At 27.1% G+C, this 16,373-nt stretch overlaps 1 protein-coding gene across 1 annotated transcript in view; it reads right to left on the reverse strand.

Moving 5' to 3' along the window:
- Positions 1–16,373, reverse strand: part of LOC136080277 (uncharacterized) — a 43,441-nt gene that overhangs the window by 18,179 nt on the left and 8,889 nt on the right. The window contains exons 4-9 of the mRNA XM_065796892.1: positions 8,681–9,127; positions 7,595–7,729; positions 7,202–7,336; positions 6,805–6,939; positions 5,585–5,722; positions 2,787–2,967 (exon numbers count right to left, since the gene is read on the reverse strand). Coding sequence (XP_065652964.1) covers positions 2,787–2,967; positions 5,585–5,722; positions 6,805–6,939; positions 7,202–7,336; positions 7,595–7,729; positions 8,681–9,127 — 1,171 coding nt within the window. The remainder of the gene's footprint in view (positions 1–2,786; positions 2,968–5,584; positions 5,723–6,804; positions 6,940–7,201; positions 7,337–7,594; positions 7,730–8,680; positions 9,128–16,373) is intronic.

The following is a 16,373-nucleotide window of genomic DNA, read 5'->3' on the forward strand; positions in this document are numbered from 1 at the left end:
TCCTTCAGCGCCAAAAAGGACAACCAGGGTCTATGCTTGGTGTGGATCACAAACTAAAACACAAGGAAGAAAGGGCACTGAAGCGCACTGCAATGGAAACTGCCAGGAGAAAAAGGACTTAAGAAGAAATGGAACAACATTTTTGTACTCATGAGCTTTCTACATCAAAAACTGATTGTTTAGCATCAAGCAGTGAAGACATTGATAGTGGTGACAACAGTGAAAGTTCACCTGCCATCGTTCAGCAAATATCAACAGGAGGAGCAGCATCAAAAGTTCCAACAACACGAGGGACATTGCAATTTTTCACTCCCCATCTCGCAGAAGTTTTTGATAGGTGCAAAATTACTGACAGAAATGGGGTTCACATATTAATGGCTGCTGTAGAAGCTTTCGGATGTGATACTGAAAACCTGGTGATAAATCGCACTTCTTTTTAACGCCTTAGAAAAAATATAGAGAAGCAAGACACACTAAATTTAGCAAAACTTTAACCTAAATGATTGCCAAGAATTAGTGCAACACTGGGATGGAAAGCTGCTCCCAGCACTCACTGGTGTTGAAAAAGTAGATAGACTGGCAATAATAGTAACTTTTCAAGGCAAGGAGCAATTGTTGGGAGTCCCTGAAATCCAAACATCTTCAGGTGAAGAGCAAGCTATGGCTGCTTGTGATCTTTCTTAGTGGCATTCCGAAGAACGGAATATCGTTTTGTATATCAGGACCAGTAAGTCATGCTAGATGGATGGCAAAGGCAATTTATGCATTAAAGATACACCTGTTTCAAAATCAATTTCAGTTATCACATACGGAAAAGAACTCTTTAAGAAGAATATGTATATTCCTTGCTCGAGTGTACGTTCAAGCCTGGTTTCTATCATCAGAAGCAATTACAGCACCATATCATGATTTCCTATTCATGTGCCAACTGATTAATTATCGAGACATAGATCCACAAGTCAGTAAGGCTGCTCCAAAGAAATTTTCCAACCACCTCTAGCACTTAGTTCCCAAAACTGTTGCTCTCGCCTTATTTGATGACAATGTTCCACCAGCAGTTAAGGCAAATATGGCTCAAGTTTTGCTTGACAAAGATGAAGAAGTGGAGGAAGAAAAAAATCAAGTCAAGAGATACATTCTTCCCGAAAAAGAATTTTCTTCCTTTCCAAACATCAAGTTTCCATCTCTGTTAACTCCTAAACAAAAACATTCTTCAACAGATTTTCTCTCAGCACCGATTTTCTGCACAAAGACCCTTCAGTATGGAAGGATGATCCTGTTTACAAAAGTGATTTGAAAAACTTCTGAAAATAGTGGTTGTGAATGATGTTGCGGAAAGAGGAGTCAAACTCATTAAAGATTATAATAACATTCTCACCAAAGACGAAACTAAGAAACAATTTGTTTAACAGTTTCAACAACAGTAACAAACAAAACCTATTAGCAGAACAAAGCCTATTAGCAGAACAATATGTAGCATTCTGCTAAAGCATTATGACAATTCAGTGCTAACTGTACTCTATAGCTACATATATTATACGTGATAATAGCTATATCTCAAGCACAGTTTGCTCTGATAAGAAAAAGGATTGATTATGTTAGGACTTACAACCATCTCTTGAGTTTTTAGCAATAATTAAGTAACTTGTTTAAGTTTATTGTTTAATGTGGTAGTAAACGGTGATTATTTTACATGTTGCCAGCAGGCATATATTTTATTTTAAAGTAAAGATCTATAATAACTATAGGCGGTTAAATTGTTTTCCGCTCTAACTGTATTTATTCATACATATATATATATATATATATATATATATATATATATACATATTTATATATATATATATATATAAATATATATATATATATATATATATATATATATATATATATATATATATATATATATATATATATATATATATATATCTATATATCTATATATGTCAGAGCTGTAACCACCGGGGGACCAGGGGGGCCTAAATCATTGAAATTTTTTAAATTATAACTATTAGGGAAAAACATAAATGTAAAATACTTTTAACAAATATTTTATCCCCTCCCTCCTTTAAAAGAACCATGCCCCCCCCCCCTTATATTGTGGTTACGGCTCTGTGTGTGTATATATATATATATATATATATATATATATATATATATATATATATATATATATATATATATATATATATATATATACACATATATATATATATATATATATATATATATATATATATATATATATATATATATATATATATATATATATATATATTATTTAAAATACTTAAGAAAATACAATATCTATCAATATTATTAAATTTTAACTTCAGCTAGATTACAAATTTTAACCGCAATAGTTTAAACAAAAATATGGTTTTGATGTCAAAAGTTGAATTAAAGAAATAGGTAAAAATCACGAAAGGTGTCCTGCAGGTCCTTGGTTGAAAAAACTTGTGAGACATGCTTTTCTTGTCAACAGAATTTTGATGTTGATGGATTTGCTTTTTTATCTGTATGCTTGTTTAAAATTAATTTAGTTACAATCTCTGATAATATCATGTAACTAAACTAACTTTAGCTAAATAATGTGATATTGGAATTGAATTAATTAAATCATTTTTTACTAAATAATGAACTGTTGACTACATCTAAAACAAAGTTAAGAAACTCATTTCAGTTTGTTAAAGACATTGTTATATCTAGGTTTCAGCTTTACTGTTAAATGCTAAAGAACATTACTATCTATGCATAAAAAGTACCTCAAACAACAAAGATATTACCTATGAATTTCACTGTAGGTACAGTCTTTTAAAGTGGATGGATTGATGTTTTTTATATTTGTAACAGTTGTTTCATCACCAAAATCAAGTAGCAATTTCACATTGGTACAATTGCGCATAACCACAGTTGTTTTGCATGGTTCAGTTTGTAGTTGATTCTCATTAATATGTATTACAACACCTTGAAACAAAAAGCAAACAAAAAATCAATTAAATCAACCTTAGTAAAATGTGATCTTTACTCACACCAATATATTAAAATACAACTTTTTAATTTTTATTGTTTTTACTTACTGGTGATAATAATATATATTTTTTAAATGCTAAATCGACAAAGCTATAGCATCAATAAACAATTTATAGAAATTAAATTAAAAAAAGAAAAACACTATAACAAATACACATATGTTAAAAGTTGAAATAATAAAGAGTACACATAAGTTTTCTTATTTCAATTATACGTTGTGTACATTTCAGTGCAGCACAAGAAAAATGCTTTTATTATCAATGCAATTAAGATGTCGATTGTATCCATGTTACTATCTGTATGCTTGTTTCAATTTAATTTTCCTTCAACTTCTGAGTAAATTATTTATTATATTAACAATTTCATAAATCAGGGTATATCTTAAAAAATATAGAATAAGTAGCTAATGAAAATAAAGCTAAAAAAAATTATGTATAAGATGTAGTTTCAATGTCAGTGCAAAAACTTGAGGCTAAAAAGTTATGAGAATGTTAATCATCCTTAAATAGAAATTATTCACTATCTTAAAACAGAAATTATTCACCATTTTTAAAATGAAAACATTACATACATTGACAGGTTAAATCCCTTCAAATGCAGCAAAAATCGTTTTGCCAGAAAACAAAAATAAAAAAAGTAAGCATTAAGCGAAAAAAAATTAATAATTTTTCCAATGAAAAGCTACTTGCATGTTTTGATAAGGCACAGCCCAGGTTATTTAGTGCTTACATAAAAAAAAATTGCAAAAAATAAACATTTTAGTTTTGATTTTTATCTAGACATAACACAATAAACCATACAAAACAAGGTAACTAAGCTAAAAATACCTAGCTAACATATAACTCATCTATGCAACCATTTTGTTTAATGAAGTTATGTTATTTATAACTCGCAATCAGTTTTCGCAAGAAATGTATTTAATATGTTTATATATTTCATAAATTTAAACTATATTACATGTTTGACATTTTATAATTTATATATTTTAAAGTTTTAAAATATTGATATCAATGCATAAGTAACACTTCGGTACAAAGGGAACTCATCTCGATTAGCTCTGCTATTACAATGTTTCCTTCTCAACTAGTAAATAAATAATTTAGTCGAGTAAAATTAAAAGTATTGCCTAATGTAAATATAACTCAAGCAGAAATCTAATCAATCATACGACTCCAGAATAATGATAACAAAAAATTTTTATGTACATTAGAATAAACTCTAGTCATACAATAAAATACATTTGTTTATGTACAATAGAATAACCTCTATTCATTTCAGAAACAAAATAATTTAGTCAAATGAAAAACACCTAAAAAGATGTAAAGTAAATTTTTTGTAAAAAATTTAATACAACTTTGTTTTAGTTAGAATCAAGTATATTTAGTAATTTTTTGAAAATCATTAATTAATGATTTTCAAACAAAAAGCATTAATGCTTTGTGTAAAAAATTAAAATAATTTTTCTTATTTTCCAAAAGTTTCTTTTTTTGACATTAGGTATTTCTGAAATGATCTGTTTAATTTGTGTCTTCATCTGTTAATAAAATGATATTACCAGTCTATTCCAGGTTGGTTATTTTTATTTAAACTAGCTTGATTTGTAAATTTTAACTGCTTAACTACCAAACCCCAATCTGATAATTTTGCAAGCATTTCTACCAATATTAATTCAACCGTACTTAGAGTTGTTGTTGTACCAGACCATTGTGAATTCACATGATTATTCACACAATTTAGCAAGGTACCTTTTGTAATATTGTATATTTGAGATGATTTGCATAAACTTATTTAACAACTATTTATTCTTCCAACCACCATACTTATTTGCTTCTCATAGAACTTTATATCGAGTTTTTGTATATAGTGTTTTGACATTTTGTATTTTATAATGTTTTGACATTTTGATTCTGTTAATTGATTTAGATTTAGATTTGCACAGGAAATTGTTATTAAAGTAAATTATATTAAAGAATAAGAAATAATAATGATGATAGAAAAAGATAATTATTAATAGAGTTAAAAGGTTAATTAATCAATTAAATGCAAATAGTGAATAGTAGCTGAGTGTAAAAATATTTAGTGATCAGTTTTACCCGAAAATATATAACTTTTTTGTGATTCTGTTATAACTTTTATTAGGAAATAACAAATTCATTGCAAAAAAGATTTTAAATCAGCGTAACTTTTAATACTAATATATTTTTTACTTCTGTATTTTTAAACATTTTTATTTTCCAAGATTATTATGTCAGTATTATAATAAAATTCAAAAAAAATTATAACTTATGCTCAAATATCTAAGTTTGATACAAAAATTATTAATTGAAATTTTTTTATTTTTATGTCATTAGTTAGAGCACAAAATTCTCCATTATATAGAACTAAAATATTTTTTTAATATTTTTGTTTAAAGCCGAATTTAAAACCTTTTCATAAGTTTTTGAATTTCCCCGACATTCAGTTTTTCCCCATTTTACTCTATATATAAGAATACAAGTTAAATTTTTTATTTTAAAATTGATTAAATAAACCAAAAAAAAAAGTTAGGAACCTATATTTGATTGGCATGATTTAACATCATTACTATTTCCTGTACAATTTAACCATTGATTAGTGATGCAATTTCGAGTTCTACTTATAAAGAATGTTGAATTGCACTGGGACCATTCACTCCATTGTGACCAAATTTCTGAGAAATAAACAAAATTATACTTACTAACACCATACTAAATGTAAACAAAATATATATTTTAAAAAATATTTACTTCATAATATGTATTTGAAAAATATGAATTATTAATACTTATACTATATATTCAAATATTTTTAAAAAACTCTTTAAACAAAGAATTTAAGAATAAATATTCAATAAATAAGTAAATATTGATGACATTAAAACTCTAATCATTAAAAACAAGGTAAACTGCCCTAAAAATAAGTATTAAAATGGTTAAACAGAAAACAGAACTTCTTTTTATCTAAGAAAACTGATGTGAAAAATAAAAAAATAAATCTAAGTTTTAAGCTGCATTTAGCGATAGATCGAATTTCTGTTTCAGTATCAGTTTTGACCGTAATTTTAATTTGAACCAATACCGAAATTTCAGTTTTGGTACTTTTTATAAACTTGGTAAGAAGCAAACTTTCAGTTGATAAACATACAGAAAACCAAAAAATTTGTAAGATTAATAATTTTTATCTAATTTGAAAAACAGTTATATTTGAGAATTTTCACAAAATCTTTAATGAAAATTACAAAAATATTAGGAATTTTCACAAAATACCTCAAAAAAATCTTGTTTTACGAAGAAAATTTCCCAGTTGTTAACTTTCGCGATAAACTTATATCGCTAACTTATGTATTAAATATCAATTTGTGATACACGTGTAAACAATACAAGTATAAAAAAAACACAAATTTAAAATATCATTTTTAAATAAATTTTTCTAATGAAATCAATTTTGACAAGCTTAAATGTCAGTATTGGTTTCAGTAAGATATTAGGCCACTACAGAAGAGGAGGCTACTTAATTGTGGTTATAACCCTCTTTCAACTCTATAACTTCAAAACACAAACCTTAACAAACAAGGCCGCTGCGCAGAGATACAAGTTGAGTGGGGTACTACAAAGGACGTGGTCAGATTCGAACTCAGAACCTCTAACTTATAAAGCCGACGCTCTACCACTAAACCACTACCGCATTAATTTTTATAAACAATATTTTCACAACTGTTTTAGAAAAAACAATTATTTAAAAAATTGAAAGTACCTTGATTAGCGCATGATTGAACCTCACTATCATTTCCAGTGCAATTTAACCATTTATTATTGTTACAATAACGATTTCGAGTTATAAAAAAAGTTTCATTGCACTGTGACCACTCACTCCACTGTGACCAAAAAACTATAAAAAAAAAATAATATTTATGTTTAAAACAAAGTCACAACCCTAAGTTTTTACTTTAATAAATTTAAAAAAATGTTTCAGAAATAATTAAAAACTATTAGCCAAATAAATATTTAACAAGCATATATTGTGGATGTTCAAATTCCATTCACTAAATGTCTCTTCTTCTCTACCACTACACCACTACTGCATTAATTTTTATAAACAATATTTTCACAACTGTTTTAGAAAAAATAATTATTTAAAAAATTGAAAGTACCTTGATTAGTGCATGATTGAATCTCACTATCATTTCCAGTGCAATTTAACCATTGATTATTGTTACAATAACGATTTCGAGTTATAAAAAAAGTTTCATTGCACAGTGACCACTCACTCCACTGTGACCAAAAAACTATAAAAAAAAATAATATTTATTTTAAAAACAAAGTAACCCTAAGTTTTCACTTACATAAATTTAAAAAAATATTTCAGAAATAATTAAAAACTAATGGCCAAATAAATATTTAACAAGCATATATTGTGGATGTTCAAATTCCATTCACTATATGTCTCTTCTTCTCTACCACTACACCACTACTGCATTAATTTTTATAAACAATATTTTCACAACTGTTTTAGAAAAAATAATTATTTAAAAAATTGAAAGTACCTTGATTAGTGCATGATTGAATCTCACTATCATTTCCAGTGCAATTTAACCATTGATTATTGTTACAATAACGATTTCGAGTTATAAAAAAAGTTTCATTGCACAGTGACCACTCACTCCACTGTGACCAAAAAACTATAAAAAAAAATAATATTTATCTTAATAACAAAGTAACAACCCCAAGTTTTCACTTTAATAAATTTAAAAAAATATTTCAGAAATAATTAAAAACTAATGGCCAAATAAATATTTAACAAGCATATATTGTGGATGTTCAAATTCCATTCACTAAACGTTTGTATCTACCTGTGGCCTAAAAGTTGAGAATAATAAAAAAGGTTTTAATGTACTACAAAGTACAATAATTTTGTAAATATAGTTTTTCTACAGAATTACAAACTTAGACAAACAATACACCAGTGTCAAGTTTGTTTGTTAAAATAAAATATCTGAAATAAAATTTATATCATTTGCATGAAAAAAGTAATCTCTACCTGAAAATAAAGATTAAAGTGACAAAGTGATTTTTAAAAATTTTCAATATCAAATATGGCAATACTATGGACATGGTACAAGTTGAGTTTCTACAACTTCTCACTGCAACATACTTAATTGTAAGTTATTAAATCATTGTTATTCAATTTCTTGTTTAATTTCTTGTTTATTTTTAAACTAAATCCTATTGTTCAATAAAATCATTTATTGTTTGATTTTCAACAAACAAAACATACTGTTTGTTTTTCAAAACAAATGTAGCTTTGATTAATTAGCAGAGTATATGTTTAAGTTGGGTTTTTATTGCTTTAAGTTTTTAAAAAAAATACAAGTGAAAAATATGTGCAACCCCACAACACCACTGCGAGTTCAAGGACCAACTTTTTTCTCTTAGCATTGTGCATGTGTATAAAACCTAATGATTTTGAGTCACAGTTTTGGGAGGTTGTTGAATTCAAATAATTAAAACATGAGGTTAAAAAAGAATACATAAACAAATATCTGAAATAGGAATAAAACAATATATATTTTATGTCATACTATAATTGGTTTTAACATAAATTGTAAGGAATAACAACTAGAATTGCTTACCTTGTGTTTTACTGTAAATTGATAAATTTTTAATAAATCCATTATAACAAGAAGTATACAAACAATCAACAAAAGTATACAAACTAACATCAGTAAACAGCATCGGTTGAGTATTTATATAAGAATTTTGAACAGTTCCATTAACAGCTATAGTTAATATATAGTTATTGTGCTCATTATTAAAATATTGAGAAATTTCAATTGAATACCATGTATTAGCTGTTGCATTAATTGAATAAGTATATTTATCTAGTAAATTAATATTTGCTATTGAAACTTTAACAAGACTATCAATGATTAAAACATTACTAACTTTATCTTCAGTACTTATATTTGATATAACATTTTGAATAAATAGTAATGCGAATGATAACACAAATTCGTCATAAATGTTATTTAAAGATATGTTTGTGAACTTATTCAATATCTGAGGAACCAATAACGAATCTAAAGAAAAAATTGAAACAAAATGAATTTTTAAAGTATTAAAAATTTTAAAAGAATAATGTGAAAAAAAGTATAAAATAATATAAAAAAAATTTATGTTAAATTTTATATAATTTGTTTTATTCAAACACATTTCTGCCTGACTGTAGCAATATTTAAACTCAAAACAATATTCAATCTTTTTCAAATATATACATTAAATAGAAAAAAATTCAACTTTTGAAACCTGTAAATTTTAAACCTGGACTCCAACCGTGTTAATGAAACCGGGGACTTAAGAACTCCAAACTCAAAAAACTAGGTTTTAAGGCTCTCGATTTGTTTTATTGTATATATTGTTCTGTATGTTTTCTCCAATATATCTCACTACCCCTCAAAAAAATTTTCCTACATATTTGAGAACATAAAAACACCTTATTTTGTTCAAAAACAATCATGTAGATCCAAAATTTATTAGTAAATGTCATATCTTCAAAATGGTCGTTATTAACTGAGAGCTTAGATAATAGTGAACCATTGGGCAAAACAAATAATTAGAGCAAGTATGTGCTGTATTTTTATATGATAAAGATATGCTTCCTTTGTCTTCTGATTCTATATAAACTAATAAAAAAATTTTTTTCAAATTATTTGTATCAAAATCAAGTCTCAGGACATAAAAGTATTAAAAAACTTTATAGTGAATTAAAAAATTATTATTATCTAAATCAAGACTCAGGACATCTGTCTATTTGTATTATTATACAACTCTGCTAACATCTTTTTAACTCAACATGCCTCTTTAAGGCATCTTACACTGCAGTTGTTTTTAAAGGTATTGAATAATGAATGGATTTCAGTTATGAAAATGCACATGTAAGAATATTTGAGACCACCATCCATCAAGAATTCAGATTCTACTATGGGTATGCAGAGATGTATTTTTTATGAAAGGTATTCCTATGTGTTATCTCATAACAACTTTTCCTATGGTGTCCCTGAGGATAATTGCCACAAACTTCCACATAAACACTGAGACTCTGAGGCAAAATGTGGCTTTCAATAAAACATATTTTCACTTATATATGATTATTAGATTTATATTCAATAGTGAGTATTCAAGAGATTTTATTTTTACAGTTTTAATTGTTACTGAGTTTGTATAATAATGATATTGATATAGATCATTTAATAAATCAACAAGTGTGCAAAAATACCTAAGAAACCGTGAATTATATGAATTATAGTGAAAATAACAAAAATTTAGAAAAACTTGAATTTATGTAAAACTGTTAAAACTCATTTCTGAAATTTAGAATCATTTTATTATCAAAAAATGGTTTTACCTAAATGAAATGCAGAAAAGCCTGAAAACCTATTTAGTTTAAATTCAATAATTTACTTAATTTTTATCTAAATTTTGAGTTTGAGCTCCTTAGATCCTTCAGTAAAAATTATTTCTCAAAAGTTAATTAAATTTAATTTCACTTTTAACTTAACGTAACTTTCCATTTTTTTACTTTTTCATCAGGTTCAATAGTATGAATAAATTTGACGGATGGTTGCAATAAAAACCCAAGAGGAGATTGTTTTGAAGCACAAGTTACAAAAGAAATAATATTTGCCAATAAAATACACTCTCTTAGCACTGACAATCTAAATGATAAATATTATCAGTAATACTCACTGTTTATATAATACTATAAAACTATTCAATAGTTTTCCACCTGACTTTAACTTAACTTACATTTCTGCCATATTTCATAAAAAAAGATCTATTTTCCTTTACACCTTGCTGAACCTTGCAAGCCAAACTGGTTTCAATAATTTAAAAAACATCTTTACAGTGAACTTTACAGTAGATGGTGACAACAAATTCAGTAATTGCAGAAACTCTTTAAAATATCAGATCAGTTTAAAATTCACTAAACCCTTTTGCATATTAGATATACAAACATTTATGATATTTTCAGTGATCTTATTAATAATGCTCCCTGGTAAATATTTTGGTAATTGCCTTCCTAGAATTAGAGTAATACCAATCAACAAACCAACATAGTAATATTCTTTAACAAAAAGTTCTCACAAGCCACTATCAAACAATCTCTCTTAAATCATTCTACTCCCTCCTTGGACCAACATAATCCTTACCGAAATCTCGCATAAAGTCAAATTCAAAGGTAATTAAATTTTAAGTGGCTTCTAGTTCTGCAAATCTGAACAGTGAAATATTTCCTCAACCAATGCAAATAAAGTTTGACTCAGAATTTTCAGTCATGTTTCAAAAGTGTTTATGTTTTCTTTGCCTTTTACATCTTTTTTTTGAAGAAGTTTTAAAATTTCTTTTGAATGCTAAAGATTACTTTTTTTTGATATCCTAGATTTGATTGCTTTCAAAATCCATTTTATTAACTTTTTCTTGAATAACTAATTTGAACAGTTTCTTTCAAATGAAGGTGGTGGAAGTTTTTTAATTTCCTGCGTTTCATTGTTTTATCCATTTCATAAAATATTTCTTGATCAGTTTATTGTGAACTGTGTGCTATATATGAAACTGATGGTAAATCAACACTGTCAACTTTGTATAAAAGGCCTTGTCCTTTTACCACTTAAGAGTATCTTTATCTAAGCATTTATTTAAATTTGAAAATTTTTTCTTAATACATTAATGAAATGGAATTTATCTAAGCCCAATAAGGGAATATTTAAATACAATGACTCCTTATTTTTTTCGTTTATTACTTATATCATATTCATTGAAAAACAAAATTCAATTTGCAATAATAGAATCCCATTTCAGGAATTGTTAATCATTTCTCTGTAGATGAAATTAATGCAAATTCAAAATTTTTTTTGACTTTTACTTTTAATTGCATATAGGAGCTATCTGGGTGCTGTATGGTGCTAAAATGAACGTTATAAGAAAAAACAGATTAAGATCATCATCTTAATCTGTTATTTCTTATAAAAATGATTTCTTTCTGTCATTTCTCATATTCTTGCCTCATAAACTTGAAGTTCAAAGTTCAATATTACTTTTTCAGTCGTAATTTTATTGTTTTGTTTTGTTTATTATAACTTTTCCTCTAACAAACTTACAATAATTTGCTCCTTCAAAACGAAGTACATGGCTTTGCATAAACTAAAATTTTGAAGACCAGATATTTTTCCAAATTTCGCAAACCGCTATCGCTTAATTCAACCCTTGTAAATATAACAGAGGAAGGTTATGTTTCATATATATATATATATATATATATATATATATATATATATATATATATATATATATATATATATATATATATATATATATATATATATATATATATATATATATATATATATATATATATATATATATATATATATATATATATATGAAACATAACCTTAAGTTTTGTTGAATTTTTGCGCTAGCTACATTTTTTTTAAGTTTTAGTTTTACTCTTTATGGTTATTCTACAAACTACTTGGTGCGCACCCACAGAAAAATGGTCAGCTGTTTTGAATAATTTTTTTCTGCCTAGAGTCAAACAGTTTTATTTTATTTATTTTAGGTATTCTATTTATTGCGATGTAAAAAAAAAATTTGAAAAATTCTGCTTATATGTGTGAAATATGTAACTATATTATAAAACACTATACTTTGTAAAATTTATACTTATAAAAACACTTATACTTTGTTACAAAATACATTTTAGGACTTCTTACACTTGGGGCGGTTTTGCACCCTATTGTTAGATAGCCCTATAATTTTTGTAATCCTTATATTACAAGCTTTCTCATAAAATAAATTAATTTTGGGGACATTTTTGTCTATAAAAATAAAATTTGTTATGTTATGATAACTAATAGTATTTTTAAAAAAACACAACTATTTTATTAAACCTATTGAATATTAGGTGTTTATTAAATATAATAACATAAAACATATAGATTGAATATTAAAACAACAACAAAATGTTTTACTTTTTGAGCTCAACAAAAAATAATTATTAAAAAATCACTTTATTATCTAAGTCTAGTTTAAAAGTTCCATCATGTCTTTCTTGCTCCTATTAGCAGACATCAACTCTCTGCTAATGAATTGGGCGCTTATCTAAGCTTCTCTTCTTTCTGATGTGTAGACATGTCCTGATGCTTTGGTGACTGGCTGTACACACCTCTTGACTGATTGTGTATGTGAACTCCATTGGGGAACATCCATGGGGTTATTAATTAAATCTTTAATATTCGAAGATGTAAAACTACATGTTAAAGGTGGTTCTGTTATATTATCGCTCCAGTTTATCAAACTAAAAAGATTTTTATCATCAATGTTAATATCAGGCATTCTTTGATGTCTAAGGCTATAAACACCAGTACTAGTTTGTGGAAGTTATTCTTAAGCTTTGTGATATTTTTCACCAAGCTTAAGAATAACTTCCACAGCTTGAACTCTTTCTACTTTACTCTCAGTGCATATCATAGCTTGTAAAATAGCGACTGAATGTGCATACCAAGCTAATCTTCTAATTATGGGTATTACAATATCAAGAACTGGTTTCCTCTGGCTTCTGAAGAGTTCTAATAGGTATAAAATATGTCTTGGTCCATCAACCCAACATGATTTAACTTTTATGTTAAACCAGTTTAGAATATAAACACCAACAATAAATTCGACAATCCATGTAAGATTTTGAAGGTTGATACCATAAAGGCCATTTTGAGAAACCCATATCCTGCAAAATCTTAATGCTGTTGAGCCACCTGCTATGGCAAACAGGTCCTATTACTAGCATTGCTAACTGCTGAAGTAAATCGTTAGGCTTTATATCTTTTGTTATTCTGTAACCATATGTCTGATCAGTACTTAAACCTTTTATTACTTCAGGACTAAGAACAATTATTGCAGGCCCAACATCAATTTTTGTAAATCTGGGATTAATTTCAAGACTTGTTGCTGTATTAAATACTGATAAGTCAACTTTTTAAGACTCGAATTTAAATGAAAGACAAATTTAGATCATATGTGTATACTGCATTTAACTGAAAGATAAATTTAGGCCGTAAATGTAGCCCGAATTTAACTGAAAGACGAATTTGGACTTCTAAACCAAATTTAATTGAAAGCCAAATTTGGATTTTAAAAACACATTTAAATAAAAATGAAATTCTTTAAGAAATTCTATAAGTTTTATAAAAAATTATTTTTTTTGTTTTTTGTTTTATGTATTTCAAGAAGACCTAACGGTTTTGACACGGAGTACATCAGAAAAGTATTAAATTAGAAAGTTCAAACCTCCTTCTGTACCGATGGTGCAAAATATGCCCAGAGTTTGCTTCGAATCCTAGGTCTCTTGCTTCTAAAGCAACCGCTCTAACCACTGCGCCGCGGTTGCTGTATAATCATTTTTTTATAAACTAATATTATTATTTTTTAGCTTGTAATTAACCATAATTCAAAACATGACAAAAAACAAGTGAAGCCAAGTAAATTTTAATTTATTTAAAAAATATATGCTTACAAAAAACAATTTGCCTAGAAATAAAAAATCTAAAAATTCAGCAATAATCAAAATTTAAGTTATGGAATCTTTACAACTCTCAGTGTTTTTTAACAAACATGAACAAAAAAACATTTACAACATTTTTTGAAAATTTTGATTGTCAATTTTATAAAGCAAAAAGATTGTTAAGAATATTAAGTTAAATGTTCACCTTTTTTTTTGTCTTTAGAATTTTTCGAAAGCGATAAGATTTAATAAGTTATGAATAGACTTTGTGTCTAAAAAAGACTTTTCGAATATTGACTCTGTTAGACAAGTTTATTTTTCCACATGCTTTTTTTTTTTATTATTATTCACTTAATTCATGTTCCCAAGGCTAATTGGGCCACTTTAGTCGAGGTAGCTACTTCTTTATTGGTTACAAACCTCTCTTAAATCTTTAACTCCAAAACACTTTTCGGAGTAAAAGTTTAAAGAGGGTTGTAATTAATGGAAACAGGTTGATATACATAAAACATATAACATATTTCATAATTATTCTTCTTTATAAATTGAAAAAAACTTTATAGCTTTCGAATTTAACTGAAAGCATAATGAAAATTCAAAATTGCTACCGAATTTAACTGAAAGCCGAATTTCTATTTCAACTTTGGCAATGAAGTTGAAGCCCAAAACAACTTTGCTTTTCAGTAACTTCGTAATTCGAATTTTAACGAAAATTCATCAGTCCTTATGCTGTATTTAACATCTTTCCCAGTAGTCCTGACTACTTATTTCCATATTTGTTGGGCAATCTAAGCTTATAATTAAATGTCTTAACACTAACTTGTTCGTGTGAAGATACAATCCACACTAATCTCTGTCTCAATTTTCTTACGACCCATTGCATCACACCACCTTCCCAACCAGTATTTACATTTGTACTGTCTCCTCTGATAGCTTTTAGTTGTGTTCCTAAATTTCTTTCCACCAACCAGTTAACCAAGCGGTCTGCAATTTCCTCAGTATGTTTTCTGTGATCAGTCTTATCTGGAACAAAATAAAATAGATATCTACCACCAGGTTTAGTAACTACAGAATAATGTTCTTCTTTAAGAAGAGCAGGGAAATGCCTACCCTCAAATTCCATTAATACTTTTGTATTATCTTTCCTGCCATCAAAAAAAATACAAAAAACCACATTATTTTCAAGAAAATTATTAAATTTATTATCTAATTCAATTGCTAACTTCCCTTGTGCCCTTTTAACTTTGCTGCAATCAATAATCATAAATGTGTCGCTGTCGCTATTTCTGTGGTTTCTTGTAAGCTTGTGTGATGCCTCATACTAGCAAGTGCAATGTTTGTTATGTCCATTTTGTTATTTTGTTAACTTGCTTTGTTTTAGTTGATTCTATTGTGTCAAATCCGCCAATATAGTCATGTACAAAACTTACAACTTTGTCTCTCTGTGACTTGATAAAGCTGAGTTCTATAACAGGAATTTTATTTTCATGTACAAACATACATTAAATATGTACCTACTTTTTAAAGCCTTGATCACAACCATACACTGAACAGAACATTATTAAACCTTTACAGGATAAAATATCAATAAGTTCGTCAATTTTTGGAATGAAACTATCCTTTATTGAATTTTTTGCATTTCCAAGGCTAACTTTAATTTTAGTTTCCCACAGATACTTCAGTTTACCTTTAATACTACATTCTTTTACTACTACTACTGGATGTAGTAAGTGACCAGGGCCCTGGCCCCAGCCCCGGCTAAAAATGAG

The sequence above is a fragment of the Hydra vulgaris genome, chromosome 05 (genome assembly GCF_038396675.1).
Source record: "Hydra vulgaris chromosome 05, alternate assembly HydraT2T_AEP".
NCBI classification, from domain to species: Eukaryota; Metazoa; Cnidaria; class Hydrozoa; order Anthoathecata; family Hydridae; genus Hydra; species Hydra vulgaris.